General features: G+C 39.0%; 1 protein-coding gene across 7 annotated transcripts in view; it reads right to left on the reverse strand.

Annotated features, from left to right (window-relative positions):
* Positions 1 to 3,559: 3,559 nt before the first annotated feature.
* Zc3h12b (zinc finger CCCH-type containing 12B) overlaps positions 3,560 to 23,152 on the reverse strand; it is a 308,449-nt gene continuing 288,856 nt past the window's right edge. For all 7 annotated transcript variants that reach the window (XM_015501666.2, XM_048797188.1, XM_048797187.1 and 4 more), the window contains 5 exons: positions 20,885 to 21,642; positions 12,874 to 13,013; positions 10,648 to 10,882; positions 9,866 to 9,972; positions 3,560 to 8,739 (listed from right to left, as the gene is read on the reverse strand). In XM_015501666.2, coding sequence (XP_015357152.1) covers positions 7,319 to 8,739; positions 9,866 to 9,972; positions 10,648 to 10,882; positions 12,874 to 13,013; positions 20,885 to 21,489 — 2,508 coding nt within the window. In that variant the 5' untranslated portion in view covers positions 21,490 to 21,642 and the 3' untranslated portion in view covers positions 3,560 to 7,318. The remainder of the gene's footprint in view (positions 8,740 to 9,865; positions 9,973 to 10,647; positions 10,883 to 12,873; positions 13,014 to 20,884; positions 21,643 to 23,152) is intronic.

The following is a 23,152-nucleotide window of genomic DNA, read 5'->3' on the forward strand; positions in this document are numbered from 1 at the left end:
TCCCCAGAGAGTCCATAACACCTGAAAGGATAAACTAAGTAATCTTGGTGTGTATGTGTACATTGTCATTTTTCTAGTGAGCTAGTCCACAGATGGTCAAAGGGTCCATGAATCTACCAACCCAACAGAGTTAAGCTTTCCTTTCCTGTATGGACCCAAGAACTAGATATGGGCAGTGCACTCTTGTATACTGGTTAATGCAAAGTTTCTCTTTCCTCGCTATAGCAAGGGCTAAGTTTTCTAGTATACTGGAATGTCATAGGTAGAAGAGCCCTCAAATACCATCTAAGAAAGGGATTTGAAAATGTATTCTGTTAGGTATCCCAGCGTCTGGGGAAATGGGTGCTGTGAGTTCTCAGTTTCCCCACCACTGCTTCACCAGAGTCCTGACTTTATTTACTATGGTATGTATTTGGATTCTACATATTATTATTTTTGAAAGATGGCTTTGTTGTTAAAATAAGGTTTGGAAATCATGGTTCTAGTCTAGCCTCCTCATTTTAAGTGCATTGAGATAGAAGGGGAAATTATTTGCCCATGGCCATAAAGCAGTTACTAGGTTGACATAGATCAGGTTTTTTTTTAAAAAACAATGTCAGCATCACCTGGGTTTTTGTTAGGAATGAAAATATTTGGACCCCACTCCTGATCTTCTGAATCAGAAAGGTTGAGGGTACAATCTCTATAGTTTGACAGATCCTTCAGGTAATTCTGATGCACACAAAAGTTTCAGATAACTTGGAAAGGGGAAAAAGCTGCTCAAAGATCTGGGTTCCAGGCAAGCTCCACTGCTTAATGAGAGCAACCTTTGATTACAGTTTCTTCATCTGTAGAAGAAGGGTAGTATTTGCCTTATGGACTTGTAAATGTCAAAACACAGTAGGATTGAAAGTGTTCTCTAATGTGTATCATGCTTTATATGTGTGAGTGGTGTGGATTTATGCCAGGGTTAGTGAGTCTTGAAATCAGGTCTCAAGTCCCATAGAATGCTGGATAATGCTTTCCTCTGGCCCTCAAAGACTCATCTAAAGATAAGGATCAGATTGCATTAGTTCATTTCTAGTGCAGGTCCAGAGAGAGTTGTCTTTCTTAAACCTGGGAGTTAAGAGGTCAGGTTGAAGGACTTCACATGGTGGATGTGGGGGTGGGGGTATGCAGTTGCCATGAAACAAACTTAGTCTAATGCTCTTGGACCTTTTCCTTCTAATTAGAGATCAGAGACTGATTAGAAAAGTCTTTGAACTGCATCCATTTAACAGTGATGTGTGTCAAGGAAATGGAGCATATATTATATTAGTCAATAACAGAATTGAGAGACCCCATCCAGGAGGAAATAAATTGTTACAGATGAATATGGTTCTTACCCCCCATTTTGTGGTATAGACTGTGTTCCAACAAAATTTGCAATGAAGTGATAATTGCTAAAATACTACTGTTCAAGAGTCCTGCAAGGTCCACTGTGAAAGGATTAAAACGTCTGGACCAGGAGGTGGAAAAGCTTGTTTGAGGGGGTGATATTAGTATTGGGTCATCAATGGCAGAACTTTACTAATAAGAATAATAAGTAAAGGAAGGGCAAAGTCTGAAAGACTTGAGAAACAGCATGGTTGGGACACTATAGCAGGGTCCAGGATAATTGGAACATGGTGATGTGGCTTGTTAGGTCATGAGGCCAGAAAGGTGATCTAGAAAGTGATTTGGCCAGATCAGTTGATTTTCCATGTGTGATTAGGGAAGAAGCACTGAACATTGAATTGTCCCCTCTTGGAATTCTTATTGTTTTTAACAGTCTTCCCATATTCATGCTGCCACTCTCCTCTGAGAAAGTCTTTTTTAAAATAATTATTGAGCCATATTAATTTTACCAAATAATAGGTTTCAATGTGACATTTCCAAATATGCATATATTGTGGTTTAATCAGATCCACCCTCCCTATCTTGCTCAGGAAGTCTTTATGTATTAATTTATTCTTTGAGCATACTTCATTCCCCCACCAGAGTTCAAGTTCCTCAGGACAGGAACTCTTTCTTCCTCTTCTAGCTACGTATAGGTCAGGCTATTATTTGGTACTAAGAACTTGATACAGGTATGCCTGAGGAATGTTAGAGGAGGCAGCAACAAACAAACAAAAAAGAGGCTGGGGAAAGTTGTACTCTTATTTTCATGGAGTATGATTTTAAAACAAGATTTTCGAATTCACCAATAGTCCCTTGCAAAGGCCCCTAGTGCTGGGCTCCACTGTAGCACTTGTAGTCACCTCTGCATTTAGAATGAGACTGACCTGGGGTGGGATGGGGAATGGGTAGGAGGCACCAGGAAGGCCTGAAGGAAGAGAGGACAACCTGTGACCAAGGGCTTACTGGCTTGGAAGTTATTAGGTTGTGGATATCCAGTCCTGCTATTTACTACTAATTCTTGTTCATCCTCCGTCAAATCTCTTCAGTGCTTTTGAAGTCTCATTTTCTGCACAATAACCTGAGAAGGGGTTGATGCACCTGAGCTCCTTCAGTTAGGTGATTTGCCCCCTTTGGCTCTGATATTCTGGTTAAGGCTCAGTAGATGATGTCTCTGAGGATGTGAAGCAATTCAGGGAGAAACTATAGGCAACATATAGAAATAAGTCTGAGCTGAGCCTGCTTTTAACCCAGCAGTAGAAGCCAGCACTACCCTATGAAAAGCTTGTTTGAGGGGGTGATATTAGTATTGGGTCTTCAATGACAAAACTTTACTAATAAGAATAAGGAGTAAAGGAAGGGCAAAGTCTGAAGGACTTGAGAAACAGCATGGTTATTTAAACAAATAGCGTATAATCTAGTGTTAGTCTAGGAACTGTGTTGGACTTCCACAGTTAGAGGGACCATGCTTACTGTGGTAAAAATCAGATGCATCTCAAGATGCAGGTCACAGGGACAGAAATTTCATACTTTACAAACAAACTGGAATACATATATATATATATATATATATATATATATAGAGTATGATTTTTGTCATTAATGTTCTTAAAGAAAGAGTCCTTAGTGATTAATAGACAAATAGTTTATGCAATAAATAAGAGTGGTTACAGTTCATTGTTGTCAACAATATAGCATTTTCCATCACGATTATAGGTGAAACAAATTGAAACCTTATGAAATAGTCATAGCATATTCATGCTAATGAGAACATATTATGAAGCACTGCACATGCATTATAGGGGCAGACAAAACTGGGGAAGGGATATATTTCACTCACCTCTTGTTGGCTCTGTGTATTTTGTCATTGAGACTTACATTATGTTTGGGTCAAACAAGAAACCCAAAGAGGTTTTATAAAAGTTTACAACCATTAAACAGTATTGTTTAATCCCACAAATGGATAAAGCAAACTGCTATAGCTCAATGATACACAAACCAGGACTAAAAATAGTCAATCTGCCTATGTATATAGCTAGCCATAATACAATAGATATTGAATATGCTGAGTCTTTACAAAGGCATTGACTACTTTAGATAAGCAGGTTCCAGAAATGTACTGGTTTGGTTTCCAATGATAACTAGTGCCTTTTCAGTTGAAGACTATGCACTCCTCAGTATCAGACCTGAGGAGAAGCAAACTTGGGGAAGGCAGAAAAAGGTTAGGAGGAGACCTGAGCAGGGCTCTTTGGACAGCTCGGCATTACTTTCCCTGTGCAGATCCAGACCTGGTTCACAGAGTAAAACAAAGTGTATTGAAATTGTTGGCCCTCAAAAAGGGCATTTTGTACAAAGTCCCATACTTACAACATAGATAGAATGGTAACTGAGTGCCTCTCAAAATGAACTCTTCCGTGTTAGAAGAAAACTCAGTGACAAAGGTTAATGGACATCAATGATTGAATTCCTATATAAAGATGATTTATTCCAAAATAGAAAAAATGAATTTTAGAGAAGTATTCTCCTAAAAACTAGCAGGGGGTAGGAAGAAAGAGGGAGGGGAGAAAACCATGCTGTATGTTTCATTATTTCGAAGAAGAAAAGTTTTGTAGACCATTTCCATAAGCATCTGTCATATCTATCATTCTCCCTTCTATACCTGGGACCTTAAGAGAGTGCAGTGGTTCAATGTTACATTTGAAAAGGCTCCTACTCTTTGAGCTGTCTTATAGAAAGGGTACCCTGAATTGACCATGCTACTCCAGGGTCACATTTGTCCTAAGGTCAAAATGAAAACAACAACAAAGTCACAAAAGGAAAAAAAAAAGTCACAGAATCTACAAAATCTAAGGCCTGAACAGGCACAGACTTGCTATGAGGTCAGAAAAATCAGTGAGAGAATTTAAATTACAAAGCACCTCTTGCAAAATATACTGTTTCTTGAAAATCACACAAAACACTGTGCAGTAACCCCTGCTAAGTGCTTGGAGGTAAGTATCCTGAAGGACACATGCTTAGCCCCATGAAGGAGGCTGTTATTATCAAGGGAGCCGAGGGGGTCCCAATGCTCTTTGTTATTTGCTGTTTTTATAATTATAGACAGAAATGGAAAAGTCAAGAAGTATGCAGACCTCCAATATAAAGAAAATGTCACTCTACTATAATTTAACTAAGAGCCAAGCTTGGATTTGCGCATTCATAGTTGTACAGCTCCATTATAGATTCTTGCAGATGATTCACTAACATTGACACTTTTTACACAAACTCCCCTTTTGAAGGACACATTAAATAGCCTAAAGAGAACTTATGCAATATAATGCTTGAAATTGGACACACAATAGCTGTGCACCTAATAATAAAGAGGCCTTGAAAAATTGTCTTTGTCTATAAACTACTATTGCCCTTTGGAAATAAAAGCTCCCTCACGACCCCTGGGTTACTTCCCTGTGACACACAGTGCCACAGATATCATGGTGAAAATTCAGTACCAAACCTAGTTTAAGATGAGTTTTGTACATTTGTTTCTATACAGTCAGGAAAAAAAAGAGATACAATTTGTATCAACAAAAGGTCATTTCTGGTTTTTTGAGGCATTGCTCCTAGCCACTTTGGTTCATACACATTTTATGAAAGGAGAAAAATGACAATTGTTTTTAGGAAATAAGAAATACATATGCTTCCTTAAAAATATTTCCTGTATTGGGAGGAGCTTACAATATTTTGAGTACTAAGTATGAACATGTTGAAGATGAATTGCAGCTGACAAGATTAATCTTGTGCTTCCCTGTCAATTGTGCAGCTAGTGGAGACTGCAGTGCCATTGATGATTTTTGGTAGGAAGATGAACTAGCACAAAGGCATTGCGATAATCTGAGATTGTCAAATACCCTGATTTAGACATGGGGCAGATTTAGAAGGTCCAAGAAGTTGAAGGTATAAAGTGGTGGTGTATGAAATAGCAAGGTCTGCAGTGGCAACTGTCACTCTCTGGGGACCTATCTGATAGAAAAAATACTTTTACACTTAATCAGTATGCTGGGGGATGGGAAGATTAGAGGGTAGGAGATGAATGTGAAGCTGTGGTTAAGTGAAGAAAGCATTGGTTAAGATGCAGTGTTGATCAACTTGGACAGAGACAGAAAGCAGCATGCAAGCCATTGTCAAACTACCAGAAACAACCCTGACTACAGCCTCACATTCGGAGTGTTTCACAGTAAGAAACATTTATAGGCAGTGTCACACCTTCTCATGAAGAAACAAAAGGCCAAGGCCAGGCCTTCTCAACTTTCATGAAAAAACGACCATAGAAGTTAGCAATTTCCAGCTCAAGAAATAGTGAGCTGGTCATGGTTCAAAATGTTAAAATATACAGTGGATTCAAAAAGGGGGTTCATTTAGTGCAGCTTAAAAAAACCAATAAACACCTCTTCTAGAGGCATTTAGCTACAAAGGTTCCCACCCTGAGCAAGATACAAATTGCGCAAATGGTGCCACCCAACCCCAAAGTCATCTTCTTTAGTGATGCATCTAAGAATTATCTAATGGCAAGTGCACCCTCTTTGCAGGGATTTGAAGTGCATAACTGAGCCAGCAATTAGCAAAAATGCAGCATCCCCTTTAGAAGCTGTCTTTTTTCCACTTAGAAAATCCCCTGGTTTGTTTCCTAAAGAAATTCTGCTCCACCGGTGATTGACCTTATTGCCCAAAGGGTGAACAGCAGGAGAAAGTGGATTACATGGCTATGCACTGTCTTCCATTACATTTTATCCTGTGATGTTGAATACTGCATAGGTCAGAAGTCCAAAAAGCATCCATTAGTCCCTCCTTGTGTGAAGCTTTTGTATTCATCGTTTAATGCCACATGGGTTTGGCCATCTTTCCTGGGATAAGGGGAGTGGACTCTGGAAGTAAGTCCCTTAGTTCTGGTCAGACTCTTCTGCGCTTGTGTAGTACACATATACTATGTGTGGAACTTGAGCTTATCCAATATCTCCTCTGCAGAAGGCTGTAACCTGTCCCCTAATTTGTTGAGGTGAAGAGACTTGGAAGTTAAGAACTGTTAATAAACATTGGCAAGTAAAAAGTGCAAAGGAAATATAGCTGGTTCACTCTGGTGCCTAAGAAAGCAATGTTCAAATATTGGCATTTAATTTTACTTTTCAATCTAGTTGAAACTATGAAACGTGACAAAATCATCAAGTCAGATTCATGATCTATACAGATATAGACTAAGGACTATGTACAGTCTACCTTCTCATCACTATATAAAAATTTATACCAGAGATACACACATACACACATCAAAAATCAAATATATATATTCATACATGCAATATAATTGCTAACAGTAGGCTTTAAATATAGCTCTAGAAGATTCAATGTGACCTTATAATTTCATTAATAAAGAGAGTGAATTAGCAAATATCCATGCAATAAAGTATGTGTTTACTTTTAAATATCTTTAAATGTTTCTATTTAAAAAACATAAAAGGTTAATTCAACATATGATCTGATCCTGATGCTTTTGCTCTTCAAATTGGATATATTATCCGTACTTTGAAAACACTGGTAATGGAATCCCTCGGGGCTTCTTGCATTTAGGCCTCTCCCCTTGGGTTTTGTCCTCCATTACCTGCATGGTGCAGTGCAAAGGACAGGGGACTTGGAGTCAAAGGACTTGGGTGTGTGTCTTGACTTGGTCATTTGCTAGCAGCACGACCTTGGTAGGTCACTTAATCTCACTGAGTTTCAGCTGCCTTCTTTATAGTAAAACCTACCTCACAGGGTCGTTATGCGCTTAAATGATGTAAACACTCCTAACTTTTAAAGCGCAATGCAAATTATTAGTTACTATGATCATAGTATTAGTGTATTATTAGCATTAATATTCATATGTGTATAAAGGAACAAGTCCTTTGTCATGTCAACGTGCAGCCCTAAGCTTGGCAACAATCAAGGCTGCCAGTTGCTGGGCATCTGCTGTATGGGGATTCTTCTCCATCACTGCAAGAACGATGTTAGAAGGGAAAATATTGCAGAGGTTTTTGTAGGTCTGAAATTGGTGCTCTGGGATCATACGCTCCCTGGAATCATTGCACATTCCAACCCAAGGATTCCTCCAAAGCTGCTCCATCTTTTCAGGCACGCTCCGTACCATGACTGGCTCATAACATGGTTGCATGAGGCTGTTACTTAAGGGATAGGAGTGGTAGCCATAGGAGTCAGTTGCACAGGGCAGCGGGTCCCAGCTGGCATGCTGTTCACGGCACAGAGGAGGTCGTCTTTGCCTCATGGGGTTGCTCTCATAGAGGCGAGAATCAGAAATACTGTCCATCCGTGTCATCACCAGGGCACGGCCTGACTGTGAAGTTGCCCCAGGATGGATATTGGGAGGCATGGGGTAGTCTCCAGGACAGCTGGATCGTGCTCCAGTTGCTGGGAGCTGGGCATGTAGAGCTAAGTGGGGAACTGATTGCTTGTGGGGGGCTTGCTTGGAATCCTCTGGGCCATAGCGCTGCACTCTCGTTAAGGCTTCATGGTAACCATGAGAAAAAGGCTGAAGACGGTTCTGAGATGCTGAGCGGTGCAGCTTCAAACTGCCTTCAGGATGGGCATCAGCTACAGCCAAGTACAGGTTGTTGTAAGAAGAATAGTTGTCATTCCTGGTATGGCTCATGCGGCTGTCAGGACAGAGATTGGGATTCCGAGCATACACCCCCCGGTCTGCTTCAGCCATGTAGTACTCTCGATTGTGCATGCTGTTGACGTTCAGTTTGGAGAAGTCGCCTAACATCGAATAGTAGCCATGGTCCCCCATGGACTCAAACTTTGGGTATTGCTCAGCATAGTTAATAGGGGTCCCATGGCTGTTGGTAACCAGGATAGGGGGGTACTGCATGCTGGCCATGTGCTCCAATGAGGCCTTCTGGTGGGGGAAATGAGAGGATCCTGGCACTGGGCTGCTGGCCGAACGGGTGTTGAGTGCACCCACTGCATGGCTTTTGGGGGGTGGGATTGTGGGAACACTTAGGGCGGTCACAAGTGAGGGGACAGAGCTGGCCTCAGGCTTACGGGCAATGGACAGCCATTCCTCAGGCTCCACAGCCACAGACCGGATGCTGGGATCTGATTGGCGCTTGGGGGCCACACGTTTGACCTCTGAGGTTATCTCACCTTTGGCGCTAGACATCCCTGTACCACACTTGGCTAGGGTGCCTTCGCTCATGGTTTTCACTGTGGATAGTTTGGCACTGATGCGGAGCTCATCAGCCACCGAACGCTGGGGTTGGTTGGCCCGCTCCGGATGGTAGTATTTGCACTTGTGGCCGTAGGTGCATTTTTTGCCTGAAAAATAATGCCTTGGGTTAAGACTCTCTCTCATAGTGGTGTAACCCTCTGTGCCAGAAACTGTTGTAATAAACTGGTCACCCAGGTTATGATCAGACACTTTGAGGTTAAGGCAGAAAATTAACTGTCCACAAAGATGAGAGACAGACAACACCAAGGAGCATCACACACTGAGATGAGAGGGAGCAAGTGAAAAGCTGGGGAGGAATCAGCTGAGCAGTTGAACAGTCTTGCATTTCTGGTAATGTGCAACTTGGCCTAGGGATAATCTGCATGCTGAGGCGGCCTAGAGTAAAGGAAGGCAGTATGGTACAGTGCAAAGAACACAGGATTGGAGGCTAGTAGAACCCAAGTTTCAATTATAGCCCTATCCCTCACTGGGCCGTGTGACCTTAGTACATGACACTTTCCCCCTGAGCCTCATTTTCCCCTTCTGTAAACAAGCTTCATAATTATGTCTCTATTATAAGATCATTGTAATGAAGAGTTACAGGGTATGGAAATACTCTGTGATTTAAATGTTGAGGAAAAAAAACCAAAATGCTCACCCCCCAAACAAAGAGAAAACATCAAAAATAATCTCAGACCAAGCAGGCCATATTGCAGTTAGGCTCATATACTTTGTATCAGAGGGACTTGGGTAAAGTACAAATATACTGTAGAAAACTGTACTAAAAAATAGAAAAAACAATGAAAATAAAGTTTTTGGCAACTGGAAAGCACAGATCAGAAGAACAGAGTTTTCCCAATTGACAGAAGGTTCAGTAACCTGCCTGAGAGATATGTTCTTCTTGGGCCAAACCCAATTTGGTATTGCCTTTTCTGCTTCAGGAAGTCAGGTAGGTTTCTGCATTTCTCTGTTCTCCACAACAATGTTTGGTCCTTAAGCACTAAAGCACATGTGTTATTTTAATGAGTGGCAACTAGTTTTCCCTTCAATTTGGTTTCCTTTTCCTCAAGCAGTTTCTAAGGTTTTTCTTTAAATGCTTAACTGAGAGTACAAGAAGACAAGAACTTTATCTCACAGAAAATGGACAAGCCAAGATTTCCCATTTGAAAGGGAAATATGGAAAAGAAAAGTATTCCCTTAGAACAGAGCTCAGTTCTGCACATAGGTACTCACCATAAGGACATGGTTGCTTCTTATGCTCAGGAACGACAGGTCTCTTTCTTAAGAAATTTTCAAGGCTTGGTCCATGACGTCCTAAAGGGTCATCTGGAGGCATAAATCTGAAAGCAAGCAAGCAATGGGTGAATGTCTTTCCTTCTGTCCCTATGCTACCTCTTATGGGAATTTCAGACCTTCATTACCTCTTCTCTGTTCTATTGTGACAGCCTTCTAACTGTCCTTCCTGCCTCAAGTCTATCTTTTGTTAACCCAGCATTTCTGCCTTTCATTCCTACTGGATCACATAGAAAGAATAATTTTTCCCTGTGCATCATTCTTCCATGGATTATATGTTCCAACCATACTGGCATAGCTGCTGGGTTCCCCCTACATGCCACCCATGTTCACTCCTTCATAGCTTTATTCATATTGTTCTCTACACCTGTTGTGTCCAGCAGCCCTCCCTCCTCTATCTGTAAACTTCATTTCAAATGTTATCTTCCCTAGGAAGCTTTCTCTTATCACTTCACATGGACAAATTAAAAATAAAAGTTAACTGTAGTGCTTATCACAACACATTGGGTGGCCTTTTTTTTTTTTTTTTTGTCTTTTCCACTATACTTTGAACCCCTTGGGTGGGAGTCCTGTTTTTCATTTAGTCTTTTATCTCCATGGCAACCAGCATCATGCATGGTACACAATAAGTGTTCAATAAATGTTTATTGAAATGAAATGAAATCTGTTCCTACTAGTAACATGGATATAGGCTATTCAGAGCCTATTGGAACAAAACGCACTTGTCATTCACAAAAGAATACATCAGCAACCGCTCCTCTATAAACTTCTTCCATTCTGGCTTTTCAACTTGAAGGTCTCTGTAGTTATCATTGGATACAATGATGCCGTCAGAATCAAAAGCCAATTTGACTATGAACCGGTCATCATAGCAGACAACCCTTCTGCCCTGGACCCTTCGGGATGGTGTGAAGACAAGAATCTTTTCCTTCTCCAGTTTACGTAGAATATCTTGATCTGTTGAAATATGATTATATGCCACAGAATAGAAATCATGTTTGGAACTTAACACCATTATCCCCATATTACAATTACAAATAAAAGAGTTAGATGAATACGCTATTTATCCTTAAGACAGCAAGTGGGCTCAATTTCTGGCCATGATATCAAAATTGAATTGTGACCTTAGATAAAGTCACCTCCTTCAGATAGAATGAAGGAACTGGATTCAGTCACATTTAAGTTTTTAAAACTACCATGAAGAATGAGTAGTAACACTGATTGATATCCTACATTCTTCTTTCTTTCTTTTTTTTTTTTTTGTCATACTGGGGATTGAACCCAGGGTTGCTTCTACCACTGAGCAACATCCCCAGTCCTTTCTTACTTTTTATTTTGAGACAGGACCTTGGTAAGTTTCTGCAGCTGTACTTCAACTTGGGATCTTCCTGCCTCAGCCTCCCAAGTTGCTGGGATTATAGGCATGTGCTATTGCACCTGGCTATCCTAGCATTTTGCACTTTGGCTGAAGGATCAGCCTCTATTTGTGTGTGTGTGTGTGTGTGTGTGTGTGTGTGTGTGTGTGTGTTTCTGGAAATCAAACCCTGGTCCCTGGTCCTCAAACCTCTAGGCAATTACTCTACTATCAAGCTACACCCCCTACCCCAGCACTAGCTTTTGGGCTGATGAAGAAAACAGGGCAGTAGTTGAGGATATGTCTGTCAGGAGGAAAATAAAGCATCAATCCTAAGGACTTACATTTTTGGCTTCTGCTTGAAGGAAGGACAAAACTCAGGTGGAAAATCAGGCTATAGAATTTGAGTACTGACCCCCTTTCTTTTTGGAATTTTGATTGCTGAGGAGAGAAAGCTTTTTAGTTGGGTTTGAGTAGGGCCAGTATATGATCTCAGACTGAGGCTTGGAAGCCTGTTCAGCAGATAGCAGACAGCTCCACACACAGATCAGACAGCCATTCACTGGAATTTCTCATTAGGCACAATGGGCAAGACCTAATGCTCAGTGGACTGGGGTCTATATGCTCTTAAATTCTGTAAGGAATTTTTGACTGCATTTATCATTGTAAATGAACATAGTAACACTTTACTGCCACTAAGAAGACTACATTTATACTTTTGAAGACCTTGGGCACTTTTGCCTTCATGAACTCCATTCTCCATAAAGAAATATTAAAAATTTCAGTTTATTTTAAATTTTTGTTGTTACTGGGGATTGATCCCAGGGCCTTGTGCATGCTAGGCAAGCACTCTACCACTGAGCTACATCCCCAGCCCCAAAATTTAATCTTAGAACTACATTGGTATAAAGTCAACCATAATTCAGTTAAATTATTATACATCCAATATCATATTCATTTTTTCTTTTGATGTCAAAATAAAAATATTTTTGTGGAACTTTAGAAATATCATCAGCCCTAGGCTTTCAGCTTACTATGCTTCATGGTTAAGTTGGTTCTGTCTTGGGACTTTCTACCTCCTACTTTGCAATCCCATAATCACTTCTCTGGTACAGTATGAGATCCATTGTCTCTCACAGTTTCTTTAGTTTTTTGAAAATTTCAGTCATGTTTATAGTCAGATTCATACCTCTGTAGTCTGAAGTCTATGATCAAATAGAAAAGCAGTTTTTCAACTATGAGCTTTATTGTTTGCTGAATTGAAGTTATCTCTAACTACTACATGCCACCAAACAATGATGGTTTTATATGGATAACTTTATCAAAACTACCCTTAAAGGGTGGGAATGTGGATCAGTGGTAGAGCACTTGCCTAGCATATGTGCGGCTCTGGGTTTGATCCCTAGTCCTGCAAGAAATGAAAAATATAAATAAATCTAGTGAGCGTTTAAGAAATATACTTAAGAAGAGACATTTAAAGTATACTTAACAACTTAGAAAAATATTAATCTAAACTGGGACCATCAGCTTCTCTCTAAACTCTCTTGCTAGCTTTGCCTATAGATGACAAGAAATGTCTTATTTGAAATAATACCTGTAATTGGTGCATCAGGGCGGGATTGCTCCTTTCTCCAAGCAGGCACAAATACAGTGATATCCTTGTGGCCTTTATCTAGAAACCAATCCACAGCAAGTTGTATTCCTCTACAGGAGAACTCTTCTTTATTCCCATGACTTTAGAACAAATAGAGAATAAGAGGAAAGAGGATTAACAACAGATAGAAAAAACAAAAAATAAAAACAAAACCCCCAAACAAACAAAAAAAAAAAAACAACAAAAAAACCACTGAAAAGCCCAAGGGATTAACATCAAGGGATTAACAACACATATTTTTTATTCCTTGATGATGCCAAAAATTATTTTTTTTTCACAACAATTTTTGGGTACTGGGGATTTTACAACTGAGCTTTGCCACCAAGCTATACCCCCAGACCTTTTAAATTTATTTTTGACTTTGAGACAGCACCTTGAACTTGTGATCCTTCTGTCTCAGTCCCCTAAATTGCTGGGATTAGCATTATAGACCAAAGAATGTATTTTTTTAATTTTTTTTAATTGTAGATGGATACAATGACTTTATTTTTATGTGCTGCTGAGGATCAAACCCAGTGCCTCACATGGGCTAGGTGAGCACTCTACCACTGAGCCACAACCCCAGCCCCAAAGAATGTATTTTTAAAAGAGCAAATCAAACTTTTAAAAATTAAATTGTCACAAATATTGCCACATTATAAACTTCACAGAAGGCCACAGATGGTTAATAACCACTCCTATAGTAGCCTTGGTGACCATTTCCTATTATTGTTTTCATTTTCTCACTATTTCTATTGCCAACTTTTCCCAAAGATTCAGATATTCACAACAGATGGAAAAACAGTGGAGGCTTTACCAGAGGGTTACATGGAGGATTAGTTGGAGATGAGTTATTAAGCTTAAAAATAACATGACAGGAAAAAGATACATACAGAAATGTTGACAGAAAATGTTTATCACATATATTTGCTTAATTAAATATAAAGCACTAAAAATCATATTTTTGAAAAATTTAAGGTATAAGAAAAATTCACAATAAAATTCTATAAAAGAGAAGAAAGGATATATGGCATTGAGATTACATATGAGTATGGTCTTAATTTTTTTTTTTTTGAGATGGGGTCTTGCTGTGTTGCATAGGTTGGCCTTGAACTCCTGGGCTCAAGCAATCTTCCTGTCTCAGGCTCCTGAGAAGTCAGGTCTATAGACAAGTGTCACAGTGCCCATTTTGTAATACCAATTTTGCAGAAAAAATCCATATATAAACTTAGAAAAATACTAGAAAGAGATACATAAAACATTAATTACCATTATGTGTTAGATGTTTATTAGTGACTTATTTTCTTTCCCTAATTCTAAAATTCCCTCAAAAAAACCAAGCACTCTTTTATAACCAGAAATGATATAATAAGAGATGAAATTCTATCACAATTACTTATAGGAATAAACACTGTTCAAATTTAAAAGGCCAATTTCTTCCAATTTCTGAATGGAAATTGGAAGAAGGAAAATTAGTAGAAAAATAGGGAAAAGATGCATAGTATCTATTGCCATCATCTTCAAAACTCAAAAATTGTGTACCAGTTTTGTGTCTAGTTTGGCTGTGAAAATGATGATCCCTTAGCATGGTATCAGGTGCTCTAACATATACATAAATCACACTAAATTATAGTTAATTAACTGCTCCAGTGGAAAAACAAATTGGCATACAAGCACCAATTCTATCAAAATCAAGTGGATGTTGTTTGTTAAACAAGACTAATCAAGAGACAAGAACTGTTTTGTTGGTAGGCACATTAAGACAATATGATGGGGGGCGGGGCTGGGGCTGTAGCTCAGTGGTAAAGCACTTGCCTTGCATGTGTGAGGCACTGAGTTTGATCCTCAGCAACACATAAAAATAAAGATATTGTGTGTTCATCTACAACTAAATAAATGTTAAAAAATCTAGAGACTAGTATCAACATTATTTTTTTAAAAAAGACAATATGATGGGTCTTCTCATGTTAGATTCTTCTCTTTCTTACTGGCACTCTTACTCAGCTCCAACAGAAATTAGCTCTAATTACACATATTTTTCCCTTTGGGTGAATTCACATATAATCTCATGAGCCTCATGAATACTTGCACTGCAAGACTTCCCATTATTTTATCACTTTTTTGGCACATTGCAAAAATTTATTAACTGATTTGGTTAACATTTCTAAGCATATGCTAGCCATCTTAAAAGTACTCAGTGACTACCACAGAGCAATTATATTACTCTACTCAAAGTCAAAAATACTTAAGGAAAAATGGGGGTACATTGTTGAGAGCCACAGCCCAAGGGGCCCCAGCAAACTTCCAGCTGCCGGCTGATGATTGGCTCACAGCGGCCCCAGCAACATCTAGCTGATTGGCTCCTCTGCAGTGATGCTCATTGGGCTGTTTCCCTGCCCTTTCAGACCACGGAGCTGCTCATTGGGGGACTTTTTTGGCTCCGCCCACGTGACCCAGCCAATCGGCCTCAAGAGCAGGAGGACTGTGGGAGGTGGGGAGAAGCTTGTGTGGGAGAGAGAGGCTTGTGGAAAGCCGGTGGTGGCAGTTGAGGCTCTGAGGATTTTTCCTGAGGCTGTTTTGTTTGGCGTGTGTGGTTCTAAAAATAAAGTTAGTTTCTTTTGACAAGTGGCTCCTGATTGTGCCCAGCCAGACTGCGGCATTTGGTGGCCCGCACGGAACCCGCGACTTAAGTACGAACCCGCGACTTAACTGCCAATACACTCCAAGACAGTTTTGGAAACAGCTACCAATGATTGCTTCTAAAAATTGTTTAATGAGAAAGCCCAGCATTTATAGGGTTAATATTGGATAAACCCAACATGAAACAGACAGATAGGGAAGATGTCCACTTGTGAGTTTTCCCCACTATAGTGATGGTAAATATAAAGAATAACAAAGGAGCCATGTGTGAATTTGCACACCTGTCATCCCAGCTACTGGGGCAGAGGCAGGAAGATTAAAAGTTCAAGGCTAATCTGGGCAATTTAGCAAGACTCTGTCTCGCAATAAAATTAAAAAAAAGAGCTGAGTTCATTTAGACATTCATTGCGTGAGGATGGAATATAATTTGCTCCACATCAATCCCTAGTACTTCCCTTTCTCTCCCCTCCTCCCTCCCTTTGTTCCCTTTCCTCTAATCTACTGATATTTATTCTATCTATTTGTAGTATTTTTTAAATTAGTGCATTATGGTTTGCATAAAAGTGACATTCACTGTGATATATTCATATATGTGCATAGTAAAGTTTGGTCAGATTCATTTCATGGTTCCCCCAATATTATGCATAACTAAAAGGAACTAATAAAAAGACAGGGAATTGATTTTTAAAAAGAGCTGGGGATGTAGCTCAGTAGCAGAACATTTGCCTAGCATGTGCAAAGCATGGGGTTCAATTCCCAGTACTGGAAGAAAAATAAAAACCAGAACTTGGGAAAATCACCAAAAGTATCATTAGAAAGGTAATTTAGAGGAAGGGGATGAAATTTCATTTTGTTTGGCTTTACAATACTATAATCTTGTTTTAAACATTGTTTAGGTCCAGAAATAAATACAAGAATAACTTTTTTTCTTGAATACTACAACTTTATATTTTATACTTCCAAATTCTTTGTTTTAAATATTGTATCATTAGAAATGTATATGCTTATGGCATAGAATGTGGAAAATGTATAAAATATAAAGAAAACCCTGAAGATCCAACTGTTTTACTACCACCCAGAAACAACACTGCCAATATTTTGATACATTTGATTTTTATATCAATTTCTTTACATACTGAGAATTGTTAAAAATTATGCCATTGGAACATTCCATGAGTACATACTGAGCATTCCATGATACATACTGTGAAATGCCCAGTAAGAATCAGAAGGTAATATTAATCAAAGTAGCAAGGAAGACCTACAAAAGAGTTCAGTATGCAAAGTTTAGTGCCCAATGAATGTTTAAGGAATGGATTTATTTTTAAAAAGAAAGCAATAAAGTAATGCTTGCAAGATAACCCATTTTTGCCCAAACATATAAAAGGTCATTTTGCAATTTAAAAAGGCTAAAAAGCTCAGAACCTGCAGTCACAGTGAAACTTGAATCTTGGTGAAACTACTCCTCACTTTGTCTTGTAAACTGCTTTTGGAACATATCCAGGCTATCAAGCAAAATTCTGCATAGCTGGCTTCTCCCTTGCAATTTTTTAGTAGGGTTCAAATATTTAAGCTTCTTTCAGACTTAACAAAGAATCCAGTGCCATTTACATTTCAAAGTCCAATTCCTCTGAATTGGATTTTTCCTCCCAAAGGAAACAGCTCTCAGAATGAATGGACCCTTTAGGATCTTAGCACATATCTTAGCATATTCACAGTATGTGAATCACAGGTACACCACTTCAAATGTTAAACAAATGCCATCAATGGCAAACAAAGTATCATAATTTAAACATAGGCTTATCCAACATGCTGAGGAACAACAGATATTAACATGTAATTTGTATAAGAAATACAAATCTCATGGTAAAGCTATAGCCAGCTAATGGGGAAAACTAGATTAAGAACAGTACTGAATTCATAAGTGGATTATAGCACTGAACTTTGACCATGTGAAATGTGATTGGAGAATAAGTGGGATCTGTAGGTAAGTAACCTGGCCAGATAAGAAAGACATTAACAAGGACAGATTTGGCAACACTTCTTTTTTCCTGGTACAGAGTATTGAGTTGTGGGTCTCACACATGAGAGGCAAGCATTCTACCAGCAAGCTACATCACTGGCTCTTTTTTTAAAAAAAAATTATTTTGAGACAGGTTCTTACTAGTTCCCAGGTTGGCCTTGAATTTTTGATCTTCCAGCCTTAGGCTCCTAGGTAGCTGGGAATTCAGTATGTGCCATGATGCCCAGCTCATAGTTGGCGACTAAAGAAATCATGTGGTCCACTATGTACTGTCTTAATATGCTATTAAAGTAAAGTTGAGTAGTAATTTTTTTTGCTTTATTAAACTCATGTGAAGTACCTTTAATTTAGCAAAGCAACACATCAAGACATAATTTGCTACTGGCACAGACTAGATATGTTCAAACTAATCACCTATGTAATTAATCTCTTCACTATTCTTTCCAAACAAAGTAACTATAGAATGTCCTTCATCCTCAGGGATCATTGAACAAGGAAAATCTTATATCACCATAAAGTCAAAATCCCTAAGAAATCTGGTTTCTTTTTATCTTCAACTCTAAAACACAAAACCCATTAAGAAGGGCAGGTTTTGGGAAATAGGCCCAGTCTCTGGTGTTCTGGGTGGTCTGGTGTGGGTAGAGATTAAGTTGGGCAGGTCATATACCCATTAACCTTAAGAATCACTCTAGCTTATGACTATTAGGAGAAGAGCTGAGATACTTCTTTTGTTTTTCACTTTTGAGTAAAAAAATCATCCTCTGCTTTTAATTGATCCACTGCATCATTTTGATTGCTGTAGTGCTATATTTGGGTCATTTAGCTTTCTTGTTATTATACTTCTGGTTTCCCCTCATTAAAACAGGGATGATGTTTTGTCTGCTTTATACACCTTGTGTTGATGCCATCAGGATTTAAAAATTAAAAAATCTGTAAATGTATTCTCTGCTACTAGTAGAAATGCCAAATATTCTTAATAACATTAATGGCCACACAATACTGCATGATGCTGTATCAAAAGAGGATTAGAGTCAGATTCTAAGCTTTGATACTTATTACCTATATAACCTTGGACAGTTATTTAATCTTTCTAAACCCCGAGCCTCCTCACCTCCAAAAATGAAATGAATTAGTCCATTGTGGTGGGATTTTCAGTGAGGATTAAATTACATATGCAAAAAGACCTGGCATAGGGCTGGGGATGTGGCTCAAGTGGTAGCGCGCTTGCCTGGCATGTGTGCGGCCCGGGTTCGATCCTCAGCACCACATACAAACAAAAGATGTTGTGTCTGCCAAAAACTAAAAAATAAATATTAAAAATTCTCTCTCTCTCTCTTTTAAAAAAAAGACCTGGCATAAAATAGATATTCATAAATGTCAGTCTTTCATTCATTCAAAGCCTGAAGTCTTAAGTTATAGTAATTCCTTTGCTAATTACTAGTTATGTACATTAAGAGAGATCATTTAAACTTTTTAGTTTCAGTTTTCAAATCTGTAGAATAAAGTTGCTATGTGGATTAAACATGACTATATACTAAAATGTACTTCCAGATAGCCTGCCAAGCTATTCCTGTAGATAGAAATGGTACGGTTCCTTTTTTTTCAGTACTGGGGATTGAACCCAGGGTCTTAACCACTGGGCAACATCCCCAGCCTTTTTTATTTTTTAATTTTTGATACAGGCTCTCGCTAAATTTTTTAGGGCATAACTAAATTGCTGAAGCTGGCTTTGAACTCACAATCCTTCTGCCTCTGCCTCCTGAGCTGCTGGGATTACAGACATGTGCCACCATGCCAGCCAATGGTATGATTCTTAAGACTTAACTTCCACCTCTACTTCTTGTATCTCATTAGGAGCACCCGATACTGGGCCACATGTTGTAGGAAAAATAAGGGATGCATAAAGCAAGTTCCTTGTCCTCAAATACAATGGGATAATATGATTTAAAACTTTCTAGACTGACACCCTCAAAGACAATGGGGTAATATAATTTAAAACTTTCCAGACTGACACTTTTATTTTGTTCTGGTTTTGTATGATTTAAGGAATGCAAGTGAATCCATCAAGCAATGGTGGACCTGATGGGAAGTAGGATCCTGATTATTAGGCATTTTAAGCCGAGGTTGGATGACAATTCACTTGGGAAATAGAAGGGATTAGTGAGGCTCTCTGACATGAAATAAAAAAAAAATCACATAAGAGTATAGAATAACATATATAGGCACTATTGGTACTATATTAGTATCTCATTGCTGATAGTATTTGGCACTTAGTGGCTTAAAATAATACTGATTATTCTCTTATAGTTCAAGAGGTTAGAAGTTTAAAATCAAGATGTTGACAAGGCTGCATTCTTTCTGCAGGCCTCAGAGGAGAATCTATCTCCTTGTCTTTTTCAGCTCCTAGTGGCCATGTACATTCCTTGGTTACTGGCCCCTTTCTTATACTATTGATTTTTATTTCCTCCATTGCATCTCCTATTACTTATTCTTATCCGGCTGCTCCCTCTAATAAAGACCTCTTGTGCTTACATTGATTCACCTTGATGATGATTAATCTCCTTCTCTCAAGATCCTAACACAAATGTAACCGCAAAGTCCCTTTTCTCACATAAGATAATGTTTTCATAGGTTCTAAGGATTAAGTTTTGGACATCTTTGGGGTCTATTCTTCAGTGTACTGGAGGAATTGTAGCTCAGAGATAATTGATGAGATCATAAAAATCAGGAAAACCTTTGTGAAGATGGTTCAACTTGAAGAGTATGAAGGTAAGGAGGCCATTTTTAGGTTGGGAAATGAGTATCAGGAAAGGGACTATAAATCAGCATAATTTATATGGAGACCATTAAAAAGGATGATATAAATGCAATAAGTATTATAGGTGTGTTCAAATGGGAAGAGGAAAAGGTCAGATCATAAGGAGTCTCAGAGACAGACAAGGGGATCCAAAATTGGCAGAAGAGCAATTGAGCATTGCTGACAGTAAGTAAGTCTCCAAGTGAAACTGTGAAGACAGCATTTTCAGGATTAGTCTAGCTAAGTAAGGATGTGACAGCAGACCCCAAGAGCTAAAGGGCTATGACTCCTCTGAAGCATCACTGATTATCAGAGCTGATTTCAAAACACCTGAAAATAAATTTGTAGCAATTTCAAAGGAAAGAGAAAAAGCAAGGACAGCATTATGATAGACTCTGTCTACAAGACACAGACAACAACTAAGGGCTTCTTTTCAAAGGAATACAATTTATATGAGCTTAGGACAGGTTTTTTTTTTTTCTTAAGAGAGAAAAAAAAATCACTAGTCTTACCTCATAGCCACATTACTTCCATCAATGACAATTGGCCTCAAATTGTCACTATTGTCTATTTCATCTTCAAGAGACAATTCAGGGCTTGCAATCTCTCTGGAGCCAGGCCCACGGGGCACTAATAGACTCAAGTTGACCTGCCCTTCTGAGTCACCTTTGTTCCCAAGTCTGACAAGCTCTGCCAATACATCATTTATAAGTGATTCTGGACCCAGTTTATTCAGCACTGATTGAATCTGTTCCTCAGCATAGCCCAGCTTTAGAGCAAAGTCCATCTTGGCTTGATATTCCTTCTCTATGTCGAGTTTACCATCCTGTAAAATGCTGCTCTGGGAGAAACTTGGACGATCCAGGCAGGGTGATCGACAGAGCTGGCGGTGTGGCTTGGAGGGCATCTCCTTTCTCTTCAGTTGACCATCTCCAGGTTGGCAGCTGCTGTTGTTGCTGCTCTTAAGGCTCAACTGTTCAGGGTCACTCTCAGAGCTCATCCACTCTTCAGAATCATTATTTCCCTGCTCGGTACTGTCCTGCTTTGGATGCTGCTTCTCTTCCTTGGAGGCACTCTTCTCCATTTTTGGTGTCTCCACTGCAGCTGTGGCCGTCATCCCGTTCAGTGGATAGTCTGAGGTCTAATCAACTCTTTTTCTTTTTAGCCTGCCTGGAATCCTTGTACAGTGGCATTCCTCTGTGGTAAAATGTGGTTGCAATGGTGCAAAAATTTGCCTGTTTGGTTTGGTATGTTCAGATGTTACCAGTCCCTACAAATAAACACATGCCACAATCATCTTTAGTAAATTTCTGAAAAAGAATCTAATAGAAACGTTTCTTCCTAAGAAACTACAGATTCTCTGTCATTTGATTTTTCTGCTTACAATGATTAGCCTTGCTTTACACTAAAAATAGTCTTCAATTCTAATAATTCTAGACAAAATATCAGTGTTGGCAGTAATGTTGTAATTTCCACATATACATATACAAATATACAGCTAAAGTTTTCATTTGTCACTATAAGTTTGAGAAAGAAAAACAATGCATTTCAGCAGGGTGAAAAGTATGTGTATTTCTGGGTGTGTGCACATGTGTGTGTGTGTGTGTGTGTGTTGTGCGCTCGCATGTGTGTGTGTTTGTATCTCCTTGGAAAGACTTTTTTCTTCTTTTCTGTGAGAGAAGTGTTTCTAGATTCTTCAGCATACCCTGGCTAAGGCTGAAATCCACTCCTGAAGAGCATTTCCTATTTAGCATTACTCTGCAAAATATCAGGAATCCCATCAACTAAACAGACTGAACAATGATTAAAATTGCTTTCATACAACTGAAGTAGTCTGTAAGAGTAACAAATAGGCATATTCCAGATGTAGATGGTGGTATGCAGATACTCTCGAATATGTATGTAGTCTTATTTATTTATTTGTTCATTTATTTTGAGATACTGGTTATTGAACCCAGGAGCACTCTACCACTGAGATACATCCCCAGCCCTTTACAAGTGTTAATTTTGAGACAGGGTCTTGCTAAATTGCCCACTGGTCTTAAGCTTGGGATCCTTTGCCTCAGCCTCCCAAGTAGCTGGGATTACAGGCATGTAACACTGTACCCCACTGCAGCCTCTTTTATTTATTATAATTGGTAAACAAAAGGAGAAAACTGGCTACAGTGGTACACTCCTTTAGTTTCAGCTTCTCTGATGGTTGAGGAGGGAGGATTGCTTGAACCCAGGAGTTTGGGGCCAGCCTGGGCAATAGACCAAGAAGCCATCACTTAAAAAGGAGAAAACCAACACAACTTTCATGATAAACCAGAACATTTTAAAAAGAATATTAATTACAGAAGAGAATTAGGGACTACTTTTATTTACAAACTCCTCTCACCTACCTCATCTTTCCTGGCAGGTTTCAATTATAACCTGTTTTCTTCTCTTTGAATATCAGTTTTCTCATGTGTGTGAAATGAGGATATTGATAGCCATCTCACATAATTGTAAGGATTACATAAGATGAGTGAGGAAAGTGCTTAGAAAAGTGAACGAAACACTGTAAGTTTTTTGGTTTTTTTTTTTTTTTTGGTGCTGGGGATTGAACCCAGGGACTTGTGCATGCAAGGCAAGCACTCTACCAACTGAGCTATATCCCTAGCCCCTGTAGGTTCTTAATCTATATAAAAGAGGAAAACCTGTAAGTACTGACAAGATTCTCAGGCACCAGCTGTGCTCATTATTATACACCAAGTCATCTACCTAAGCAGTATATTGGGAATTTCCAGTTACATCTG

Source organism: Marmota marmota, unplaced genomic scaffold (genome assembly GCF_001458135.2).
Source record: "Marmota marmota marmota unplaced genomic scaffold, marMar, whole genome shotgun sequence".
Lineage (NCBI taxonomy): Eukaryota > Metazoa > Chordata > Mammalia > Rodentia > Sciuridae > Marmota > Marmota marmota.